Source organism: Phragmites australis, chromosome 13, assembly GCF_958298935.1.
Source record: "Phragmites australis chromosome 13, lpPhrAust1.1, whole genome shotgun sequence".
Taxonomy (NCBI): domain Eukaryota; kingdom Viridiplantae; phylum Streptophyta; class Magnoliopsida; order Poales; family Poaceae; genus Phragmites; species Phragmites australis.
This window is the reverse complement of record NC_084933.1, coordinates 13098243-13124010: the sequence shown is the minus strand read 5'-3', so window position 1 is coordinate 13124010 and position 25768 is coordinate 13098243. Positions and strand designations below refer to the sequence as shown.

The following is a 25768-nucleotide window of genomic DNA, read 5'->3' as shown; positions in this document are numbered from 1 at the left end:
AAATCTGATCTTTATTGAATATACAGTTTAATGTTCATATGAACTACAAAATGTAAATAAGAAAGAAAATTCATAGTACGGAATTTTTTAAGATTAGAAGTGTACTAATGTTCAATACTTTTACTTAAGCCGAAGATCGACTATCTCTTGCCATAGGTTGCTTCTAATAATAAGTAGAACCTATTGTGTTCAGGCTTTTCGTGATGGACCAACAAATAAAGTGAGAGCACGGATGCCTGTTGCTCCAATGTGAGGGACTTCGACCTGGCCACCAATGGCGAGGGGGAGGTGCCGAATGCGGATGCCGCGGTCGACATGACCTAGCATATTCTGCTTATAGATGCTGGTGGATGATATCGGTGATGTTACAATCGCAAACGATGGAGCAACTATACTGAAGATGTTGGAAGTCAAGCACCCATCTGTAAAGGTGGTGCCTGTTAACAAATGTCAAAATTTACCATTTTTTTGTCTTGATTGCTTTTTTGTGCTTATGTATTTCTTTTGTGCCCATCAATTACTGGGCTCATGTTGAGTTGGCTGAGCTCAAGACTGGGAGGTAGGAGATGGAACAACATCTGTTGTCATCATCGCTGCAGAGTTACTCAAGGTAGTGAATGCGTTGTGCTTTCTCGCCAATGAATTTCCTACTAGTTGGCTAACACATTTACAACGTTTTGTTTCTTTTTGTCAGAGAAGCAATAATCTTGTGAAAAATAAAATACATCTCACCTCTATTATTAGTGGCTACAGGGTGAGTTCTATAGTTTTTATTGTAGCTGTAGTAGCACATTAATTAGTAGTACATTGAAGCTTTGCCAAAACGACTGTCATTCTCATGAAAAGTGGAAAAATTTCTTATCCTTCAAGGATATTATGGAGACCAGAAAGACTTTTAGTAAAATTTTCAAATTGGGGGGTGTGTGCTGCGGATAGGTAAAGAAAGTTTATTTACTTTTGTGTCCTGTATAGCTGTATCAAATTCATACTTTGTGCCTACTTTATCATAACTTGCAGGTGTATATGAGTCGTTTGATACAATCTACATATACCTGGAGAGTGATCAGTCATCTAGGTGTGATGCTGATAAGAACTTTTGGATACGCTATAAGATGGCTATAGTTAACTAGAAGAATTCAACAAATACTGTGTGCAAGGAATCTTCAATCTGCACAAAAATGTGGAACAATTCAGCTCTCCAGTTTATGAAGGTTTTATACATGCTGGATATTGATGCCGGCTTTCTTGTCTGAGAAACTATTGTTTTTGTTTGTGAAATCTGCCAATTTTTTTGTCTTGATTGTTTTTTTTTTTTTTTGCTTATGTATTTCTTTGATGTTGAGGTGAGGTTTGATTCACTTTTTTTTTATGGCCTGTTTATTTGTTCTTGTAATGTATCGGTGTGGAGGGAAGTTTGATGAGACTGTTGATAAGTAGAATTTGTTGATTTGCTACATCATATGCCAACGAAAAGAATTGTAATTTTTATTATAATTGAGCATAAAAACTGTACACCAATCAGATTACAGTTTAAGATACCGATTTTGTCAATGTTAAAGAGTCATATAAACTCATATAATTTTTTTAAGCATGTGAATATTCTGCATGAACGAATTGCAATGTCTGATGAAATTCCTGTACAGTTGCACCGATCTATGTTGAAGCGGACATTTCTTGGCCTTTTTGTTTAATGTTTTAATGATAGTTTGTTTTGGATGCAACCGAAGACTTTACTTTTATAGTGGCCTAACTATGGATCATAACATGCCTCGTTAACTATAGCATTGATGTCTGCATTTATCTGTGTACTTTTTTTCTCACTTAGTGACAACTAAGTAGAATGTTACAAAACATCATTACTGGTTTATTTCTAATTATTTACTCAATAGAAAAAATTCCAAGGATTTGATTTTTATATGGTAGACATAATAAAGTCTTCTGAATATCACTGCTGATTGCAAAGTTGGGCAAACAAGTGCAACATTTGATTTCTATATGGTTTAGATCTCTAATCGTAGACATATTAGATAATTATTAGATAACTATAGTCACTATTAAGATAATAATAATAATATATATTATAGTATGAAAATATTTAACTCTTGTTGCAACCCACAGATAGTAACTAGTTCGGTGAAAAAAATTGAAAGTTGTTAATCTTCAATCGAGTGAAAATAAGGATATGTTTCACTTGATAACATCAAGTATTGGATGAAGATCTAATAGCTGGAAAAAAAAAACTGATTCATAAATAAACAATATTTTTTTATAGTAGAGACATATACAATTTTTTTATGCATATCAGATAAAAATCTCTGATTAAATACAGATCAAAAGACGATTGAAGGATAGAATGTATAACAACAAAGCTACTATTTCAGTCGATAGAAATATAGTAAATCCAAAAAAATTAGAGTTACTAGAGGCTGGAGCACATCCGCGCCGCACATCAAGAAAACCCTAGCCCCCCTCCGCTCTTCTTCCACCCCTGCCTCGCGCCGGCTTGCAAGAGCGCACGCATCCTCCTGCCTGCGCGCACGCCGCCGCCGCCGCCGTCGAGCATCCAGCACCGAGTAGCCATGGCGAATCGTAAGTGACGGGCGGCTCTATCCTCTCGCCTGCTCTTTTGCTTCGCATCCTGTCCCGTGATCTATCCTAACCCTGGGCTGTCGGTTCGGTTGTATGGTTTGCTGCAGCAGCGGCGCCGGGAGGAATGAGGTCGTTCCTGCAGGCCGTGTCGACGGTCACCGAGGAGGCGCCGACGCCGCTCCGCATCGTCCAGATGGAAGGCCTGGTGATTGCTTCCGAACCCCCTCCGTCTACTGTTTGCTCGTTCGATTTGGTAGTTGGAGAGAAGAGGGAAAGCTCAGGGCGTTTGGATGGATCTGTTTGTGTGACGAAGAGAGTGCTACTTAGGGGATGTAAATCAGGGGGAAATCACGCTCTTTTTTTGTTGTAAATGTGGTGCTACGTTTGTTTATGAATGCTATTCTCGAAGGTCGTATGGAAATGAAACCCAGAAGATTGTTGTTGTTCTCAAGGTCTGCATGTATTGATGGGTGATTACTAGATTGCCTTGTTTATTTTGTGGTGAATTTTATTTTATGAAGGTAGTAAAAACAAGTTGTAGACATACAGTGAAATTCTTGTTTGATTTGTAGTGCGCTAGGGGAGTACTGTAATTGTAGAACCATAACCCATCATGGCCTTGCTGTTTGTTTTGCATACTCTTTCACACAATCGATGCAACTTAGTTGACACTACTTCAAGATTTTATTCATCTTGATGCATATTTTCGAATCAGTAGCATTATGACTTTCTGAAAATCAATATGTTTCGGCACTACTATTTGCACATATAAAAAGGTAAATTGCTGCTACATTATCTGATATGAATATGGTGACAGAACACACTGATCTGATGAACGTCATTATCTGGGTGCCCAGTATGATGGGCAAAGATATTTCCAAGGTTATTCAAACTGATGAACCAAACATATTGATCCGGTGAAAAGAAAGTGTATTCTGGGTTGACAGTGGACACCAAATAAATCTTTCACCCGGTTTTTGTGAGTTACATCAGTTAGAGTATCCTAGATGAATTCTGCACCTCAGTGGATTTGAAAGCTTCCCATGGCTACAAGCATTTTCCTTTCTAATCCTAATTTCAGAAACAACAGCTTTGCTAGGGTAATTTGTACTTACAATCATTCATTTTTGCTCTATTGTGCAGGCCGTCCTGAAGATCATTAAGCACTGTGAGGAGTTTGCGCCTGCTCTGGTTACAGGTCAACTGCTTGGTTTGGACGTTGGAAGTGTTCTGGAAGTGACCAACTGTTTTCCTTTCCCTGTGAGTCTTTAACATTCTTAGCAGTTGCTTCTGTGTTCAGGTTTTGCTAGGACACAAGCACCTCCAGGTTACTTGTGGTTTATGCATTTAGGCTAATGGATACCTGACTATTTTACTGCAGATCAGAGAAGATGACGACGAAGCAGATGCAGATGGCGCGAATTACCAGCTTGAGATGATGAGATGCTTGAGGGAAGTTAATGTTGACAACAACACTATTGGATGGTATGTTAAGCTATTTCATTTTCATCTAATACCATATTGATATCTAATTCATTAAGAAATAGTCAGTGTGTATTGAGATCTCTGACATGTCACATGTGCATTGAGAAAAAAATGCATCCTCTGCAAAAAATTATGTATTATGTTCGATGTGGGTGCAGCATCCAAGCTGCTGCAAATGCTTATATTTTGGTGATCGGTATTGGTTGCTTGATCTGCCAATTGGCATTGATGGTTTGTGTATTCAGTGGTCAGTGCACATGCACTATATTTTACCCTATTGATATATGAGCCAATAATGCCTGCCCTGTGTTTACGAATATGGATGCTTGATCACAATTGCTTGTTATACAAGTGTGGTGTTGTTACTGCTTGTCCAATATTTTAGGAGCTTTGCTATTATGTTTTGTATTACTAATGTGGTGGCTTCTAGTGCCATTCATGTTTCACTTTCGTAATCTTGTTCTATATTTATGTTTTGACCTTATTTGCATTTAATTGTGTTTGCCAATGCTTGCAGGTATCAATCCTGCTTGCTTGGATCTTTTCAAACTGTGGAACTGATTGAAACATTTATGAACTATCAGGTATGGGGCAGATAAATTAGCTTTGTTAGTCATCCAACCTTTTCACTAATATTGGATTATCCTCTCCCTGCTTGAAAAAAATTCTATTTTCACCCCTCCTTTTCATTAACATTTTTTCTTAACCAGTTTCATCATGCCCGCATTAGTCGTCTAATCTGTGACTGAAGTGTAAATTAGCAACCTGTAACATAGTCCTATGGTCCAGAAAAGAAAGCTATAGTTCGAGTCCACTGACAAGTGACAACATATCTACACTTACAAGTCAGAAGCCCCTATGTTGTTTTAATCTACCATAGAGGACCACTTTAGTGATTTAAAATATGATGTATGTGCAAGAAGCAATTTTATAGGTAGTTTTATCTTAAGGAGTTTATTGGGACCTGGGAATTCCTTAGGAAGCTCTTCTTTCTTGTTTTATAAGCTGCTCTCTGTTCGTGGGGGTTGATTCTATGGTTTTTTCTTTCTGTCATGGCCGGTGGAGGCGGGCTCATGTACTGACGTATCTGCTACGCTGCATGAAATTTCTAAGACAGATCTGTGCATTTGCCCCTCCCAGTTTTGATGGGGTTTGAGGTATCAGGCTCTAGGTTTAAACCAGTTTTAGGTTCCATGTTCAGCGGGTTTCAGGTAGGTATCAACTATCAAATTTGAATATATTTCAGGTATTGGAATTCGTGTTCTAAATAATTTTCAAGAATAAGAATCAATGCAATATAAGAGAGGGAAAGAGTTGAAAGCAGTTGTAAGAAGGGATAAGGTTGAAGTTGCGAAAGAGTTGTAAGCAGTTGTAAGAAGGGATAAGGTTGAAGTCGTGTGAAAACTCTACGACTAAAAGTGGATGGGGGTGTGTATAAGACATTGCCGTGCTATCCTGTTAAAATAGGATTCAATGGGAACATCTTCAAGAGTAAATCTATATTTGTCTAATTGAAATCATTCTTTATGGTTGATTGCAATATAGCTGACGTAGATGAAGATGTCTGATCCTACTCACTGTGATCCAACCATAGCTAACATTACGTAATTGAATAATTGTATCTGTATTCTGCTGCTTCTCTTGATAATAGCCAGGTTGCACATGCATCTTGTTCAATTTTAGCTTTGATTGATTTTTTTCATTGTTCAGTTTTGACTCAGAAGGTTTTCCACTATCTGATTATCAGATGTCATCCTAACATCATCATGGTTCTTGTTATATCTTCGCCTATTTTGTATGCTGCACATAACATTTGCATGTTGCAGGAGAATATCAGGAGATGCGTGTGCATCGTTTATGACCCATCTAGGTCAAGGCAAGGAGTTCTAGCTCTCAAAGCCCTGAAACTCACTGACTCATTTATGGATCTTTACCGGAACAATGGTTTAACTGGAGAGAAGTACAGCTTTTCTATAGCTCAATCATTGTAATTGTTTATGCAAACATGGTGTATACCAATGACTTTTTACTTTTACAGGTTAAGAGAAAAGAAATTGTCATGGGTTGATATTTTTGAAGAGATACCGGTATGCACTCATATATATTTTTATTTTGGTTGTAAGGACTAATTTGATCTCCTCATGTGTTCTGTCTTATTTGTATCACAGATTAAAGTTTCCAACTCAGCGCTTGTCAGTGCCTTCATGAAGGAGCTGGAGCCTGAGTCACCTGTTTCACAGGTTCAGATTTTTACCTCAAAAAACTCTTGTATAGCGTTTTTGTGCCCCCATTTTTTTAACAGCTATTTGAGTTGCATTTATGTCTTCCTTTTGTGTTTCAGTGTGACTTTGACAGACTTAAATTGTCAACTGCTCCATTTATGGAAAGGAACCTGGAATTTCTGATTGGGTGCATGGATGATCTTTCATCAGATCAGAACAAGGTTTTGTTTTGTTTTTTCAAAAAATAACTTCTCCAGAATTTATGTGAGGTTGACTTGATAACCTATTTCTTTGATTGGTTGCCTTCCTTTCAATTCAGTTCCAATATTATTACCGCAATCTCTCAAGACAACAGTCACAGCAGCAGGCATGGCTTCAAAAGAGAAGGTGGGAAACTACATACTTCGTAGTTATTATATACTTCGTTAGCTCATGTCTTTCTTTCATATCCTTCATGGTTCTACCGTTCTACCTTAGCAGTCATTTAAAGGAATGCGCTTTTTCACTCAGAAACCAGTAGAGCTAGTGTATGTCTATTGTTCATTCTCCTTGCTATTTGTGCTGGTACAGGCAAGAGAACATGGCGAGAAAAGCTGCTGGCGAGGAGCCATTGCCAGAAGAAGATCCGTCCAATCCTATCTTTAAGCCAATTCCTGAGCCATCACGATTGGAGGGTTATCTTGTAACCAATCAGATCTCCAGTTACTGCAACCATATTAATGGGTATAGATTCTGCAACATATTTATACCTATCTCTAGTGAGTTTCAACACTTGCATGATTCTATTTTGGGGAAACGACCATTAGATGTAGGAGTTTTCTGGTTGATTAAGATTACACAACCCAATCTTTCTTCCAGGTGCAGTCATGTTAGCCGTGTTAAGTTTTTGAGGTGTTTGATCCTCATGATAGGATTATCTTCCAATCAGTTGAACTTATAACAGAACTTGATTGGCTTATCGTCAATTACAAATGCCACCTGCTTTTCCTGCCCAAGTGGTCCCCACTAGTTGCAATCAGTGTTTCATCACAAAATAGTTTGACCATTTCGTCCACAATTGATGGAATGAGCTAAACATACTATGCTTGGTAGTACGGAGAGATGTGGGTTGGTTGACCCAAAAGCCAAAACCCACTCCACTGAATGGGTGGTCTACACATGGTTGTAAATTGGAAAAAAAAAACTAGAATGAGTCAATGGGTTCCTCTACTTGTCGTTTAAAACATATTTTCCTTCTTGTGCTTGTTGGTTCCTCTACTTGTTTAAAACATTGTTTCTTTCTTGTGCTTCATAGTGTACTAGGGTTTAGGGTACACTCATATTGATGTAATTTGCATCACAAATCGCAGGGTTGCTGGTCAGAATTTCGACAGGCTATACTTGATGAAGGCGTTTCATGAGGATTAGATGATTGGGTTAAGAGTGGAAGCTGTTGTTAGTTAACACTGTTTTAAAGTCTCAATTTTGCGATGTACCTTGTATGAGTGTGCCGATCGGCTACTTTTGCATTCTTCTAAGAACACCAGATAGTTACATTGCAGTGGAATGTGCACCATAACATTATACCATTTGTATCCGCACTGATTTTATATTGCTAGTTCGTATTATTGCATCTGAACGTGATAACATGTTATGCCAGTCTTCTCCATAGTAATTCTGGAATGGGGAGTCTCATATATCGTAGTTTGGTTCCGGCGTGCTTTGCACTGTGACCCTTCGCCGTAACTATTATTTACTTACATTCACTCTGGGAGATGATGACCAGAAGAAGCATATGCATTGGTTTGCTTGGTGAAAAATGTGCATTCCTAAGAAAAAAAGTGGTTTGGGTTTCAGGACCTCCATTGTTTTAATCTGCCAATGCTTGCTCGTCAATGCTGGCGGCTACTTTCTGAACCGAATTCTCTATGTGCTCTAGTTCTTAAGCCTAAGCACTAACCGTCAGGTGACTTATTGTCCATTCCTTTGATGAAGGGAGCTTCATATACATGGCAAAGTATTTGGGAGAGAGTCCAAACTTTTACGAAGGGTTGCATTTGGAGAGTAGGAGATGACACACAAATTAATATTTGGAATGATTCATGGATCCCAGACAGTCCATCTCGAAAAGTTGTAATAAGGAGGGGGTCAGTGGTTCTTACAAACGTATCAGAATTAATTGATCTATAATCGAGATAATGGGATGAGGACCTGGTTCGTTGGATTATTTTTGCCAATAGATGCAAATCGTATCCTCAATATACCATTGGCAATGGGAATGATGAAAGATTTTGTTTCTTGGAATTTTACAAAGAATGGCTTATTCTCAGTGCAATCGGCTTATCATACCGAATGGGACCATCAACATGGTAGAGAATTGGTGAGAACTAATATCATAGGATCATCCAACAATAATCCAGTATGGAAGAATTTGTGGGCTCTTAAAGTACCTGCAAAGGTGAAAATCCATTACTGGAAGGTCTTTCTCGGGGCTATCCGATGCTATGAGGTCCTTGCGAATAGGCACATGAGGCAGTTGAGTCAATGTCCTCTGTGCCAAATTCAGTGTGAAAACATCCGAAATGTTTTTTTGGCTGCGAACGTGTGAAGGTGTAGCATCTAGGCTACAAGATAAGTGATAAGTATTTCGGTGATTAATGACAACTATATTATTATGATTAACAAGTTTATTTTAAATAAAAATTAAAAGATTAGTTCATAATATTGTTGGGTGATCTTAGTCCCTTATTTGAATGGTTGAGCGATCAAAAGATGTTAACGTCAAGTTTAATGACCTTCTAATTTTAAGTATCACATGAAGATGAAGGATACTTAAAGTAGTATAGGCTCTCTTTTGTTCTTTAACCGTACTATAAAGAGGGACTAAAAATAGTAGTTTAACATAATTAAGTCTAGATTTGGTTGAATACACACTTGTAAAATTCTAGCACTAAGTAGCTCAGAGAAGTTTATGGATGAGTTGAAAAGAAGATAGAACTTAAAGAAGTTTGAATTGGACAAGTTCTGAGAAAACTCTATACACCGGATGGTCCGACGCTAAGGAGCTTGTACACGTTGGAATATTTTTTCAGAAGTGGGCCTTAATGCTTGTACGTGCCGAATGATCCGATGAGGTTAAGTTGGCTACGCCGGAGTAATTTTCAGAAGAAGGATTTCAAGTTGTACATACCGGATGGTCCGGCGTACACATCGAAGACATCACCGGAGCAAATTCCAGAGGGATTTCCTTCAGTTCAGTGGAAGATGATCTTACACACGTCGGATGGTCCGGCATATGTGTCGGAGGATTTAGTGGCTGTAACGGCTATCCTGGGTGGACGATTCACATCGGATGGTCCAGTGTATGGAGCCTATGCACGACGGATCATCTGGTGTTCACAAAAAATATGGGTGGCTATGCAACAACTAGTTTTAGACCTCTATCCTATAAATATCCCCTCATTTTGTCTCGGTGGTATCTCCTGCGAGCCAAAAGAGCTGAAACACTTAGTGTGTGATCAAGAGACAAGAGAATGAACTAAAGTGATTTGTAAAATTCTTAATTTAAGATTAAGAACATCATTAGTGTAAGGAGAATAGCAAATATGTATCTACCTGTAGTCTAGGCTTGATTTGGGTCAAGTGAAGCTATTGAATTGTTACTCTTGGTGTTTGGCAATACCTAATCAGTCTTGATGATTAGAGATGTCTTGATGAGCTTTTGGAGTTCTTGTGGGAGCCTCAAGAGGAAGCTTTGTACTTGGTTTGAACCCTACCAATCCGAAGATGGAGAAGTGGTTATCTCTAGGGAGCACTTGAGTCTTGGTGACTCAAGGGAGAGTGATATCTTTAGTTGATATTTCAATAAGGATTATAGGGGAGTGTCAACTCCTCAGTACCTTGGAAAAAAATTTGATGTCTTCTTACCTATCTCTTTATTTTCCCGCATTTACTTTGAATATTTACTTTATTGTAAGCTAATGTTCCATAATTCTCTTCTTATTATAGCTTGCATGTTTTATTGTTTAGCATTCTATCTATTTTGATCGTTGTAGTTACTTTACTATTTATCTAGGATAATGTTGTTTACTTGTTTTAGAGTTCAGTTGAAATAGTTTTAGTTAGGACCCAATTCACCCTCCCTCTTAGACCATTCAATCCTTTCAAAAGCAAATATGGGATCACCTAAGGCTAATAAATGTGATTGATAACGCTGCAACTATTGATAGGGCTGGGTTGGCGGAATCCGAGGATATTTTGCGATCCCGGCCCTTTCTGCTCCATTGCTATCTCAGGTCGGTTTAAAAGAACTGATTGCTACGGTGTGTTGCTACGTGTGGTGGGAATGTCATCAAGTCACATATGGCAAGCAGATCTCACGACCCATCATATTATCCTTAGCGATAGCAACACTCGCAGATAATTATGGGAAAGCGTTGAAAAATAATTGAGAAATTGTGAGGCATGGTTGTACTAGATCAAAGGAAGGGTGCATCAAGCTTAACATTGATGCTTTTTTTTTGTCTTGAACAATGCATAGGGACGATGGGAGCAGTGTTGCGGGACGAGCATGACATGTTCTTAGGGGTAAATAACAGTAAGATATTATATGTCGATGCGGCTGTAACAGCTGAAGCTCGTGCCCTTTGTGATGGACTCCTTCTCGCAGGCCCGGTGGGGTGTAACAAGGTGATTATCAATTCAGATTGTATGGAGGTGGTGTAGACTATGTTAGATGCTGCGAATTTGGTGAGGCAAAAGATAGCGATTTATGAGGAATGCTTATTTATAGCTTCCAGATTCGATCATGTAATAGTCGAACATTATCTTATAGAAAACAATTATATTGCTCGTAACTTAACTTGTTGAGTGGAGGGTTCCCAATATTATATTTGGATTGAGGAACATCCATCTTTTATTTTATCAGAATTGATGAATGATATAATGTTTATTTGCTATCAATAAAAGTGTCTCGATGGCTTCCGTTAAAAAAATCGAGCCGCGTTGCACGAGTATGGGCAGGCAGGTAGAGAACAAACCTGGAGTAAATTCCAGAGCAGCACATTTTTTTAACCTGAATAAATGTTAGAACTCTACACTTGGAAGCAATTCCAGAAGAACTCTACTCTCTTACACAAATATTCACCTCCAAAGCTGTCTCGCACGTATACTATTTCACATGGTAAAATTCTTTTGGAAAACTGTCGTCAGGGGGGCAGCGGCGGCGGCCTTAATAACTTGGGCACCCGGCCTCTTCCTCGAGTTGGGCGGTGGGCACCGAGGCATGGTGGCAGGGTTCCGTGGGTTCCCTGTTCCGCTGCGCAGCAGGACACGGTCTCTGACTGACTGACTGACTGACGGAGATGCATGCATGCGTTTCACTCACGTTCAGATGCGTTGCAGTCTGAGCGGCCTTGGGTCGGCCTCGCAGCCTCACAGGCGCGGATAGAGAGCAGCTCCAGGTTTATACCACCAGACGTACGTGCAGCTCGAATTACAGTGTGCAGATGGCACTCTGATCGGCAAATGGCTTTGTTTACGCACAGTTGGTTGGGCTTTGGCTCGGAGCAGGTACAGAGTAGGTGTGCTGCTTGAATTAGTAGTTTACTCCTCAGTTACTTCAGTTTTACATCTTCGAGTGCAGGTTCAGTGATCTTTATTGGTTCAGTTACGAATAAGATCCTGTGGAGCTTGCTCTCAAGTTGGTGCTACCTCAAGTGTCAAGGCCCTGATTTTTTAAGCAAAGTGGAGCTGAAACTGAAACCTGAAAGTCCTGACTTACTCGGTACATCTCTCTCTTGAGTTTTTGAGTGCCAAGTTAAATCACTGTTACTTCTCTTTGGCTGAATCATAAAAGGTTGAGTCATTGTTCGCGTGGTGCAAAACGCTTTTACTTGGGACCCGTCGTGGAGCCAAGAACGGCCGGGGGACCTCGGTCGGTACAGTTGGTCACGAGAACGATCGTTTCCAAATGAAGCAGACAACCATTGACACAGTCCCCTTATCATTACCAGTACTATTTTCCACTTACTGCTACAGTCGCATGTGAAGTCTGATCCCCAGAAACAACCTGCACATGTAAATTCCACTGGTAACTTGTTCAATTCAGTTTAACCCCTCTCTTGCTCCACATTACTATTCACCATGTCGGATTGAGGGGCTGACAAAGATCATGTAGTCACCTTTGCTGATTAGTTGAGCTTAGCAATCTCCAAAATTTCCAAAGTGCGAGAATCAAACACCTGCACAACGACGCAAGCAAGATTCCCTCACTTTCCCTCCAATGACATCAACACAAAAACAAGCGACAGCGCACTCCCACCGCCCTCCTACGACCTCGCGGGCAATGGCATCGCCCGCCGCCACCAAGAACAACACCCTCCTCGTCCTCGCCATTGCCGTGGCGCTCTCTTTCTCACTCGCTGCTTCGGCTCCTGCGCCTCCGGACACACGAGAAACAGCACCTGTGTCGTCGTCCACGGTGCGCGCGGGCTACTACCTCGCCGCGGGTGCCCGCCTCCGCCCGCTCGCCGAGCTCGACGCCTCGCTCTACACGCACCTCTACTATTCAGTGCTTGCCGTGCACCCCACCCTCCGCACGCTCGTGCTCCCCACGGACCCGGACCAGGCGCGCCTCCTCTCCACCTTCTCCCGGGAGCTCAAGGCCAAGAACCGCGCGCTCAGGACCCTACTCCGTCGGCACTGCCGGCATTGCGGGTGGAGCAGCGACCGAGACCAACCCCGCGTTCGCCCCGATGGCCGCGGACCCGGCGTCCCGCGCGGCGTTCATCGCCGCGGCCGTCAAGCTGGCCCGCGAGAACGAGTTCGACGGGCTCGACGTCACGTGGCGGTTCCTGGCGTCGGCGGTGGAGATGGCCAACTTCCGGTTCCTCGTCTCCGAGTGGCGCGCCGCAGCTCCACCCGGGTTCCTGCTCACGGCCACGGTCTACTTCTCCAACCACGTCTTCGACGCGCCGTCCGCTGGCGTGGACTAACCGTCGGAGGCCGTGGCGAGGGGCCTCGACTGGGTCAACGTGGTGGCGTTCGGGCTCCGGCCGCCGGGGGCCTCCAACGCCACGGCCTTCGACGCGCCGCTCTACGACAGGGCGTCCCACTTCTCGGCCAGCTACGGCGTCGTGTCGTGGATCGACGCGGGCGTGCCCGCGAGCAAGGTGGTCATGGGCCTCCCGCTGTACGGCCGCTCGTGGTTCCTGCGCAACAAGGCAAACAGCGGCGTGGGCGCGCCGCGGGGCCGAAGCAGCGCGGGAGCAACGCCACCGGCGTCATGTCCTACGCCGAGGTCCAGAGACTCGCCGCGGCCGGCGCGGGCCGGCGCGCGGTGACCACGACGTACGACAACGCGTCCGTGTCGTCCTACCTGTCTGTGGGTGACGTCTGGATCGCCTTCGACGGCGCGGCCGTCGTGGCCGAGAAGCTTGCATTCGACGCGTGCCGCGGGTTCCTTGGCTACTTCCTGTGGCCGGTGAACTACGACGATGCCAACCTCACGGTGTCTACAAGAGGTTAGTCAGTGAGTGACAGTGTGACACTGTTCCATTCCATGTCCGTGCTGATACAGTGATACTTACATGTGCCGAGTTACTGTAGCAACCACAACTGTAGTAGTGCTGTTTACAGAGGTTGACTGTAGGTTCGGATGAAGGAGAAAAGTAGTAGAAAGTAGAAAATAGGATAGCTGTTGGAGATTAAAAAAAATAAAAGATACTGTAATAGTGTTAGGGGATGCTATAATAATATTATAAAGGATGAAATTTTAAAGTATCTACTGAAGATGATCTTACACCCTGTTGCAGCATCGAAGGTTTGGATGCAGAGCGAAATTTCGTTGAATTTGAAGAATGGCACCGGTGTCAGACAGAGGCAGGGACCGGTTCAGCTGCCGCCGGCTCTCCGGTCACCTGCGCTAACGCCAGGACCGGTGCCGGCGCCGACGTCTGGGTCCGTCTCATGGTTGCCTTGGAGGAAGCAAATTGTGTTCCTGCATTTGGGATTGCTAATTCTTGTGTGGTGTTAGTGTAGGGCTACTCCTGGAATTGTAGCGATTCTGACACTGGAGGTGATCAGCATTGCAGAAATTGTGCTGTATTTCATCGCGTTCTAATTTTGTAGGTGCAGCGTAGCAGCAATTCCAACCTTTTAAATACTGTTATTGTTTGAAAACGAATGCATCAACAATGGTGTAAATCGGTGTAATTTTACTGAATTATAGAAGTGTTCTACCCATTCGATTCGATGCTCTTCGAGATATCCTAAGCAGGTTACCAAAACACACAGGAGAAATGTTTCCAAACTGAAGCAAAGAAAGCCTATTAATGTTCTGGAATTGAATTAAAAAATGCCAATGTTAAGCCACAACATGCATTTAGCCTTCTAGGCCAGTGTTCAGCCACAGTATGTTTAGGAACCCCTATGCATTTAACCTCCATCAGAATGACATGGGCTAATTCCAGAGAGGAAATAAAGGCCTGGAACCCAGCGTGCAGAATAAACAGGCCTAGAGTTATGGGCTGCCGTGAATCCTCTCCCCGAGATGAGTAAATGGCGAGCTTTTTATATTTTTTTATTTTTTCAGTTAAAAAATTAAATAAATAAACTTTTGATAAAATAAATTACAAAATTAGACGCTTACCGTCCTCTCAGTGAACAGTAAGAACCCTGTGGGCGTTAACGGCATGAACAGTAATTCGCGATGAACAGTTATCTGAAATTTAATTTTCTCTTATATCTTCTCTATTCAAAACAATGATGTTCTGTTGCTCCAAAAATTCTAAAATTTTTTGTACGTGTTTCATAATTCATGTGCAACTCATTTTAATTGAATTTATCAAAAAATTTGTGTAGAATTTAAACTAAAATTCTCCAAAAAAGGCTACTTTTATAACTTCTAGCAATTGTTAGAGCTCAAATAAATTTTTAAAAATCTGGTAAAATTCACTAATATTCTTCTTGGATGATTTGATAATTTCTAAAATTGTTTTCAGCCCTATATTATATGGTAAAAAAGTGGATTCCTTTCTAATGCACCATTTATATGTATTTTTATAATTTCATGTGATGTTCTTCTTTTAACTTAATTTGAATTAAAACATATATAAACCTACTACTAAAAATAATTTTATAAATTATCTCGTCACATAAGAAGAATATTAGTGAATTTTACCAGATTTTTAAAAATTTATTTGAGCTCTAACAATTGCTAGAAGTTATAAAAGTAGCCTTTTTTGGAGAATTTTAGTTTAAATTCTACACAGTATTTTTTGTTAAATTTAATTAAAATGGGTTGCACATGAATTATGGAACACATACAAAAAATTTTAGAATTTTTGGAGCAACAGAACATCATTGTTTTGAATAGAGAAGATATGAGAGAAAATTGAATTTCACAGAACAGTTCATCGCGAATTACTGTTTATGCCGTGCTCTAGTTTTACAATTTATTTTATTAGGAGTCTATTTATTTAATTTTTAACCGAAAAAATATATAAATAAAAAAAACTCAGTAAATGGCTGCTCAGTGAACACTGAAGACCAGTGTGGCCCAGATGGAAGTGGTAGGAGAGTAGGCCTCCATTCGAGCCCAAACACAACAAATTCAGGCCTGTCCACCTTTTCTTTTTCTTCTTTGCCCAACATACCATGTCATCGAAAGCCTATGCTTGATCTAAAAAGGAAGAAAACCTACGCTGTATACGCTCCTTTTCTGTATGATCTTGGTACTTCGTTGCGACTATTTTGTTAGAATATACTGCCTGCAGTCACAAAATAAGTTACGTTTCAGCATTTACGTAGCCAAGCTATTTTGAATTTGATCTAGAGTAATTTCGTATGTAGTTCTTGGCTTATGCCCCAATAGAAATCAACAGCCAAATTACAGTCCTTTCAGGAAACTGTCTTGCTTCTGGTGCATACCGGGTCAGCTGAGTGAACTTAGTGATATACTCACTCACAGTCATTCCTTCTTGCTTGAGTGCTAGAAATTCCTTTTTTTTGATCTTGATAGCTCCTTGTAGTATATGGTGGGCATAGAAGGCATTCCTGAGCTTCTACTAGTTGATGCTATCAAGTTCTTCATGTGAAAAGATATAGACATTCCACCAGTCTACGACAGGTCCCATCAGCTGGTGTGAAGCAAATAGGACATTCTCCCTGTTGTTACACTAAGTGACCAGAAGCTTCTTCTCGATAAACTTGAGCTAGTCATCGGCGTCCATAGGTTCAGCAACATAAGAAAAAGTAGGTGGCTTAGTCCTATGGAACTCTCTGAGCTTGTCTCGGGGTTGCTGTGACAGTGCACGAGCAGCGACAAAGGGATTTTGTTACATTTGGGCCATTGTCTAGGCCACTCTTTGTAGAATCTAGGTTTGCACTGCCAAAAGTTGCTCAAAGGAAGGCTGCAGCGAAGGAGGTGGATTGACATTAGTGTTGGCATTGGCACGAGCAGCATAGTTTGCAATCCTTTGGCTCACCATCTGACGTAGATGAGAGAAGATGAGGAAACGAGGAGATAGGTGGAACAACAGTAACAAGAACGAGCAAGGATACGCAGAGATAGATTCCCAAACTAACTAATATAATAATATTATTAAAGGATGCATTCGTGGATGAGCTCTTCACAATACATCACACACTCAAACAAAGATCCAAATCATTACATAGCACACTACCAAACACAACCAACTCACTAACTAGCACACAATTATAATGACTTGTAACAACTAAAGGATGACCTCCTAAACGAACATACTACTCTGCAAATGCCTCAGGGTGCTAATGCTGGGAAGCGATATGCCAGGTGGTGGGGCAAAGAACACGGAGTCTGCACCTCAGACTCAGAGTCAGAAGAAGAAAATTCTCAAATCTCCGGGTTGTGGCGCTTCTTGTTGATAGCTCACTCTGTGTCTGAGCTAGCTTGCCTCTGACATACTACAACTCCTCCATGGTACGGTCCAGCACACGACTCAGCTCTAAGGTTAGGACAGTATGCTCTCCAAGCCTGGTAGTGCCTTCTGCAATGACGGGAAAAACGGTGATGACGGTGAATCCACTGATATACTGAGGGTAGTAGATGAACTGGGTGAAGATCAGGTCGTCGCGGTGGCAGTGGCAGAGGACCAGAAGGGCTTGGCGTGCGGCATCGTAGATTCTAGCCTTAAAGGTAGCTCTTGGTGAGATAGCGTGGTGGATGCTCGTCACCTCGTAGGCTCCACGCTCTAGTAGCAAATTGCAGATCCTTACTTCGACTTTTCACTCAGGAGGAGCGTTGGCGTACTTGGTCTTTAATCCTACATACTCACGTGCCTTCTCGCCTCCCAGACTGTGAAGTATCTTCCAAAGCTTGGCGGGGAACCATCCTGCATGCCGTCCATCGGAGTGGTAGACGTGGATCCAATGCTGAACAGTCAAATAGGGTGATGACTAGCAGTGCTCTTACGTGCAGTTTGTCGGGTATGGGCCATCTACAAAATTTTAAATGGGACAGGAAGAAGTTAGTAACAGGGTTTAAATAGAATTAGCCAAGGAAAGCACAAAAAAGCCAAGGTAGAGTTTTCAAAAATAGTTTTCTTTGATCAAAATAATCCTTAAGACCCAACCATTTTAAATAGGCTCACATCCTACAGTTGACACGGCTCTGACACCACCTCTGTCACACCTGATTTTATAAAGTAACAAAATCAGATGTAAACTACATGTATGCCAGGATTAAGTTTCATACATATAGCGACTTTATCAGTGTATCACATACAGTGCCATTATTATAATGTTTAATTTAAATAAATAGAAATGACCTCAATGGTATTAAGTAAAACACACTAGTAAAACATAGCGAAGCTCCCATCTTCCACAAACAATCAACCGGGGGTCCACCAGCCTAGCAGTCTTCATATTCGTTTGAGAAGTAGTTTGGTTCTCCTTCATTGTCTGAGCAACGTTTCGATGTACATTTGTATAGCAATAGCTAGAGTGAATACATACCGTACTCCGCAAGTGTGAGAAATAAATGACATGCAAGCTTAAATAAAAGAACAGGCTATAACATGTACAATTTGTATAAATACCAACTATGCTAACGTAGGAGTTATAAAAACATTCTATTTAATTATGTGAATCATCATTAAACTTTCAACTTCTAGAAACATCTCTACAAGTTTCCCCAACTACCTGAAATCCGCATCAGGTTCCCAAACCAACCGACTTGATACCAATCGCATGTAACCAATAACCACCCACCATTGTACATCACAGGTAACAAACCCACCAACCAAACAAAACCGAACTAAACCAAACTAATCATATGAAGGGAACACACCGCTCTTAACCGTGAGCATAACTGATATACCAGTTTACACTCTGCATATGTCATCCAATTTTACCCATGAGTCATGATTCATGTATGCACGTGGTATCATAGCACTTACACACTTCCCAGGTGTGCGGCTAGGTTTCACTACAAGATCGTTACAAAGCATTCTTCTAATAATAATAAGCTCACTGAGGTTTCACCACCGTCAAAGTGTCATCGCACCACCCAGAAGCCCACCCCCTCTTGCATCTTGTAGCTACAGAAAGAATCACTCTTTCCTTCCTACACCACCATTGTCTTATACTATATTGAGGATCTGCTAATTAATTAGTCAGACCATACATATATATGCCTCGTGGTTGAACTGTTAATCAGGGTTACCCATTCCATGAACCGGTCCTTAGGATACCGAGCAGACACTAACACCAACCATTGTGCTTCCATGCACTTGTGCATTCCCGTACCATCATCATCTAATCCTTCTGCTCGACATCTGTTCCCAGTTGCTACAACAATTACCATAATTCCCGACCCACTGTTGCATAGACCATTAATCATGTTTAGCCAACAACCCAACCATACCCTTGTGCAAAGCTAAGCATAAGCTACCCAACATAACCACTATTGACCACTAGGGCGATAAGGACAATATGGAGCAGGGTACTATAAGTAAATGGGATTCAGAAAGCATGCATATTTGAAATAAAGAACGCATTTGAAAAGCTGGGATCAGAATATTCAAGGACACTTGCCTCTACCAACTTGCTGCTTTGACTCTTCAAACACTTGGTCCTGAAAATTCTTGAATTGCTCCTCGTCTACTCACAATACACAATAGAAAATATACAACAAAACCAACTAAGAACAGTATACCAAACAATAGCTAACATCTATGAAAAAGGTACTAGAAGATAGTTTACGGTTAAACTGAATCGGAGCAAGAACGAGAAAGTTACACTAAAAACAAGTTTGGGTTAAACCTGAAAAAGAAAAAGACCTATTTTGAATAAAACAAAAAGGGGTAGGGACCTATTTGTAAAAATAGAGGGACCTTTTTGAAAATATAGAAAAGTTTAGGGACTAAGCTATAAAAAGATAGGGGATTTAGGTATATAAAAAAAGTTCAGGGGCTTAAGTGCAAAATAGCCAATTTTCCCAAATTAAAAATAAATCTCATTGATGGGAAAGGGCTTGCTGACGTGGCTGCTTACTAGGGCGATGATGTGGCGGTCAGGTGATGGCTTACTAGGATTATGTAGACACGTGGTGGCTCTGGATTTGCTGGCGAAAGGGTATTTCTCCACTCTAATCTAGCCGAGAGTTAAGGGAGGGTTTAGTCAGTTGACTGCTAGAACCGAGATGACGTAGGGGCTCAGGCACGGTGGCGCGCGGTCGAGATCTCGTTGAACTTGAGCTCCAGCTCCCCGGCGACGATGGTGAACGGCAAAAGGACATTAGGAGCGGACCATGATCTCACCTGGGAGTTCTTGATGGCCAGAGAGGCGGTGGGTTAGCCTAGCGATGGCGAACAGAACAGCGGTGGCGGCTCACAGGCGGAGGTGGAGAGGGTGTTCCGATTGTCAGGAGGCAAGGGCAAGGGCAAGGGCACGGGAATGTTCAACGATTATCGACGAAGCTCAGGGGTGGACTAGCGACGGCAAAGCGCGGCGGATTTGGTACGATGGCAACTAGGGTTTGCGTTAGGGTGCAAAAAAAATAGGGTGTCTCGACCTCTATTTATAAGGGTGGCTCGGCTTGGGGATCACACTAGTGCGACGACATCTCGTGCTCAACACAGACTCTGACGGTGGCGCGATTTGAGTCCAAGCCGGACTCCCGGTGGTGCTCCAAGCTCAGGCCAGGGATGGACCTAACAGGTGGGGCCCGGACATCCACGGCGCAAAGGGGTGACATGCGCGCGCTAGGCTGTCTTGCGGCCTAGGTGGAGAAGCGAGCGACAAGCGGCTAGGTCGAGGGACGGCCTGTGAGGGAGGGGAGACCGGCTTAGCCCAAGAAGAGGAAGGAGATGTGGGCCACAGTGACGAGGAAGAAAAAGGAAAAGGAAAGGAGATTTGGCCCAGGAAGGAAAAATAGAAAATTTCTTTTATAGAAGCATTTTCAAACTTTTTCTAGAATTTAAACAGTGCGCCTCTTGATTTTTCTAAAAAAAATAATTTCCACACAATGAAACACTAATGCTACTACTCCAGTATGGATGCAACGAATTAAAATAAATAATAACCTAAATTAATTATTTAATTTAGAAATTAGGCCTTTCTCTTAGGGTTTTCAATGAAACTAAAATAACACCCCTAATTCTAACAAGAAAATAATTTTATTACTATTTTAAAAATTGGAAATTTATGGTACACTCTCCCATGTTTTTTCTCCCTCTCTGCACGTTTAACCTCATTCATGATATGATTTCCTGCGTCGATCATTAATGTGGGTTGTGTCGACGACCACTCCGTGGGCAAATTTACGATCACCTAGGGCCCAGGTGGTTGGACCGGACCTGTCCATGACCACGTGGCGTGCAGCGACTACGGACCTCCGTAGCGAACCACTCAATCCACCATATCCGCGAGAGGGCTTAGGAGCTATTGTGGGTGTAATAGTAAGGGGATGCCCACGTGGCAGGTCCTGCACCGCAAGTATTATCAAGACTACGGTCACACCATATGACCAGGGCGAAGCTCGCACGACTAGCCCCTAGTTGGGCAGCGAGGTCCTGCGGCCAACCCTCACTGGTCGCATAGTGGGTACTCATTTACTCGAGCAAGTCTTATTTAATACTGCTTACTTAAGTGTTTTTCCCTTCCCCAGACACTTGCTTTTGGCGTGGCATGGTCATGGGGCGGTGTGGGGTAGCAGTGACCAGTCTCATAGTATTTAATGTTGTGGGATGGTCTGACGGGTGAGCGTGACAGTGTTTGATGATGGTATATGATGCATAGGATGACTAGAGCAGGTCAGGCATACCTATCCGACGTCATAATGGGTTAGGGGTAGTTGGCTCTATCGTTGGTATGTCTGCTACAGAGTTTGGCACGGTCTGTTTGTTTATGCATCTTTTCACCTGGTATATGAAGGAGTCAAGACTGTGTTTGTATAGGTAAAGAGGATATTCTGTAACAAATTCATCCAATTCATAAGATAATATATAGGACGTAGGGCTATTATCCCACGGAATATCTGAACCTATATAAATATTGATGTTCTCGAGTCTAGGTTGATATGCACATATAGTAAACATGGATCAACGTGCCCGTCATTCGATATACTCTGGATTATTATCAGGGATTATCCCCCGATAGGCTATGAGCGATGTGCGGGGGCAATGGTTTTCTTGTGTGAATCTTCTTTGAGTTTTTTCGAGCAATTTTGTAGGACAACTATTTTCTAGCGATGCTAGTGGGAGGGGAGGGAAGGGGTGATGCACGACCACATTCGTGCTTTATATTATTAGAGATAAAACTATTCCCATCTATGCAAAATAGCCGGCTAAATTTTTCTAATTTCTTGCATATGCATATTTATACACTATAAATTATGTCCTTCCATACAGAGGTTGACTCATCTTTTACGTGCATGCAACAGCACTATGGCATTCAATGTAGTATTTTCTTGGTGGTCTATATACAATAATTATTGATTCCACAAAACAGGAGATAAGTAACTAAGCTTTGTAAATGTTGGGGTCCAGCTATCGATTTCAGCTGTAGAATCAAAGCGTGTGGATGGTAAAGATTGTCCAAATTTGTCACAACTCGTCTACTCCATCCGTTCAAAAATAGTATATGTATTTTTTTTTAAAAGTCAAACTTAGCATATTTTAACTTTAATTAAATTATAAGAATGTCTAGTGTATAAAAATTATATAACTATGTTCACAATTCAAAATTATTTCATATTTATAGGTTTTGTAGCTATAAATGATATATTTTATGAGAAAATCTTGATTAAAATCTTACTTCAAAGACAAAGCTAAAAAAATATGCATACTATTTATAAACGGATGGATTATTTTATAAGAGTACATATAGATTAAGAACGCAATCAGGTGATTCTTTAATCACTGCTTAACAAATCATCGCATCATCACGGTGTGTGCGTAAAATGTTCTTGACGACTTCTGAAAAAAAAAATTAATAGGCCAACTGTCCGTATACAAAATATTAGCCCATGTGTGGATCTCGTCCTCCATTTTCCGGTTCAGTACGGCTCTTAAGTCAACTTAAAAGATTATCTCTCTCGTACTGATCGATTTCACATGCATCTATAAGATCATCACCAAGGACGACATCGATTTCCACAGCCTCGAAGACTTTTGGTTTCAAGTGAACATGGCTCAAGTAGCGGTTCTTGATCAGTTTGCCGACGGCTTGCCGGCGGCGAAAGCATTTCTCCCGCTGCTCTTCGCTCTCCTACTCTTCGTGATGCTGCGCTACTTCACTGGTGCAGCAGCCAAAGGAATAAAGAGTAAGCTGCCTCCCTTCCCTCCGGCGCTGCCGCTGATCGGGCACCTCCACCTCGTCGGCGCGCTGCCGCACGTCTCGCTGCGGCGCCTCGCCGTTCGTCACGGCAGGGAGGACCTAATGATGCTCTGCCTCGGCGCTGTCCCGACGCTGGTGGCCTCGTCCCCGCGCGTCGCACAGGCTGTGCTGCGCACGCACGACCAGTCGTTCGCCTCGTGGCCACAGTCCATATTCGGCGACGTCCTCGCGTACGGGCCGTCGGACGTCGGGTTCGCGCCCTACGGCGAGCGGTGGCGGCAGGCCAAGAAGCTGGTCGCTATGCACCTGCTCAGCGGCAAGAAGGTGTAGTCCTACCGTGCTGCCCGCGAGGAGGTATTTTTAATCACGGCGGCCATGATCAATCTAAGCATATTAATAAAAAAAGATAAAGATTAAGACCACTTATTACTATGAATATCTAAAGTCTAAATTAAGACAAAAAGTTAAAATCAAATACGATTAATAAATAATAAATTCAGAATATAAAAATTACTCCCTCTTCACCGGTCAGCTATGTGCTCAGCGTTCGGAGGTGGGCTTAACGGGCACCTATCTGGTTGGTGTCGCCGATGCTTCGTGCCTGCTTAGCTTCTCCTCCCCCTACTGGCACCCCTCGGTCTGGGTTGGCACCATTTTTTCCCTCTTACGTCGGGCCAATTGCAACAACCTGGGGACTTCTTTGAGGTGGGGGAGGGGTGTGATATTGCGGGGATGAGACCTCGGCGTTTGCTTCAGGCCAGCCATGGCCTCGATGAGGGTTGCATGGCCTGTACCACATTTTGTGCAGGTTTCTAGGGTGGGGAGCTATGAGCGAATGCTCTACCCGGCTTACTAGTGTCAATACCGTTGACGCTCTCAGGCACCATTCCCTCCCTAGAGACGACATTATCATATTTCCTCCACCCTAGATGCTTCTCCGGGTGTCCGGATGGGTGATGGTGGTATTGATATCGTTACCTTTTGAAGGCGTCGCTTCGAGAAGCCATTGCAATCTTCATTTGATCCATCGGCTTCTTCTGTAGATTTACCCCTATATCCTTGCTTCATGTTGGCTCTTCATTCTAGATTGACGCTTTACGGCAGCGATTTGATCCAATATGTGTTCCTCTAAAGCGATGCGCTGCTGACTTGTGTATCAGAGAGGTGCAGCATGGGAACAGGGCTCCGCCGACCGAGTTTTGAGGGTGACAGTTGGTTGGTTGGTTAGCGCATGAGTTGAGTTGGGTTGCTCTTATCTGGTTGTACCAGTTGGTGTGAGCGTCATCTTTCAAGTTGAGGTTGTGTCGTCGTTTTGGGGTTTAGGTGTCGGTTTCTCTCTCTGAAACTGTACGTTTGTTAAGGTTTTTGAGCCCAATTTTTCTTATAAATTGGATCAATTCTCTTCTTTTTATATAGGCTGGAACTCTAGCTCGTCATGATCTTTCAAAAAAATATTATGAAAAATTAATAGTACGATTTCCATACGGTTTGAGAAGCAAAATATCTAAATAAATAGTCCAAATAAAATAAATAAATAATAATGAAAATTAGGATTAGAATAGAAAAAAAGATCCATATCAAATATAGTCTTATAAAAAATTATTATAAAAATTAAATATATAAATAAAGAGTCCATGCAAAATATAATTAAGCAATAGCTAAAATTCATAATAAAAATAATGATTTTTTTTCAAAATTCTTATTAAGATAATATATTAAGATACACCGTGTAGTTTAAAGTCATCTTATCAAGCCAGCAACAGGCAAGGCACAGTACAGAGGTAAGACAAACCTATTTTGATTTTGGTTGGGTTACCTGCACTTGACGTATAATTTTGATAGTTGATTAAAACGTATACAAATCGAACTAATACATTTATACGATTCGGTTTAAATTTGGAGGATACATAATTTTCTCTTCCGCTAACATATTTTTTATCTCTTCTTCTAATTTTATACGTTTTTTAATTAAATGACACTAACCTTGTAAAAACTCAAAAAAACTAATTTTTTTTATCAAAGGTTACCGTAATATATTACGGTGATACTAGCTATGCTATTAGTGTGAACCAGCCTACTCTAGCTAGTTAACATTGATTCACTAGCTGATCGCTCGTAGTTTACATTTTTTACTTTTGAGTCCCATGCGTGTCCATGCAGGTGGGCATTCTGATCACCAAGATCCGCGCCGCGGCGGCAACACGCGCGGTGGTGGACATGAGCGAGCTCCTGAGCACGTTCACGAACGACATGGTGTGCCGCGCCGTGGCGGGGCGGTCCTTCAGAGTGGAGGGTCGAGACAGGGAGTTCCGGGAGCTTATCAACGCCGGCATGGCCCTTTTGGGGGTTTCAACTTGGAGAACTTCTACCCTGGCCTGGCCAAGGTGGCAGGCGGCGTGCCTGATGTGGCCGGCGCGTCGCAAGGCCGAGAGGTTAAGGGACCGGTGGGACGAACTCCTTGACACGCTGATCGACGAGCACATGAGCGAGGTATCCGGTGGTGTGGCGACGACCAGAAGGCGGGAGAGTGAGTTTATACATGTGTTGATATATGTGTGTGTGTGTGTGGAGTTTGTACTCTTCATGAGATTAAGGAGCAAATGAAAATTGGTGAACTCACAGCAAGATAGCCTTGATGCTGTCTCTGGTGAGGCCATACTCCGCTTGTACAGATA

At 42.1% G+C, this 25768-nt stretch overlaps 1 protein-coding gene and 2 pseudogenes across 2 annotated transcripts; all 3 read left to right on the top strand.

The window, feature by feature from the left end:
- The first annotated feature begins 2427 nt into the window (after positions 1-2427).
- Positions 2428-7908, top strand: LOC133888684 (eukaryotic translation initiation factor 3 subunit H-like). 2 transcript variants are annotated; one of them, XM_062329015.1, is made up of 12 exons: positions 2428-2589; positions 2697-2794; positions 3733-3849; positions 3971-4074; positions 4592-4658; positions 5901-6034; positions 6113-6161; positions 6243-6314; positions 6416-6517; positions 6616-6683; positions 6867-7019; positions 7646-7908. In XM_062329015.1, the coding sequence occupies exons 1-12, from the start codon at positions 2580-2582 to the stop codon at positions 7701-7703; spliced, it is 1032 nt and encodes a 343-aa protein (XP_062184999.1). In that variant the 5' UTR covers positions 2428-2579; the 3' UTR covers positions 7704-7908. The 2 variants fall into 2 exon arrangements, with proteins under 2 accessions (XP_062184999.1, XP_062185000.1); XM_062329016.1 differs by having other exon boundaries at positions 2439-2589; positions 2700-2794.
- Positions 7909-12483: 4575 nt separating this feature from the next.
- LOC133889738 (class V chitinase-like) lies at positions 12484-14387 on the top strand (annotated as a pseudogene).
- Positions 14388-22943: 8556 nt separating this feature from the next.
- On the top strand, positions 22944-25555 carry LOC133889426 (indole-2-monooxygenase-like; annotated as a pseudogene).
- The last annotated feature ends 213 nt before the right edge of the window (positions 25556-25768 follow it).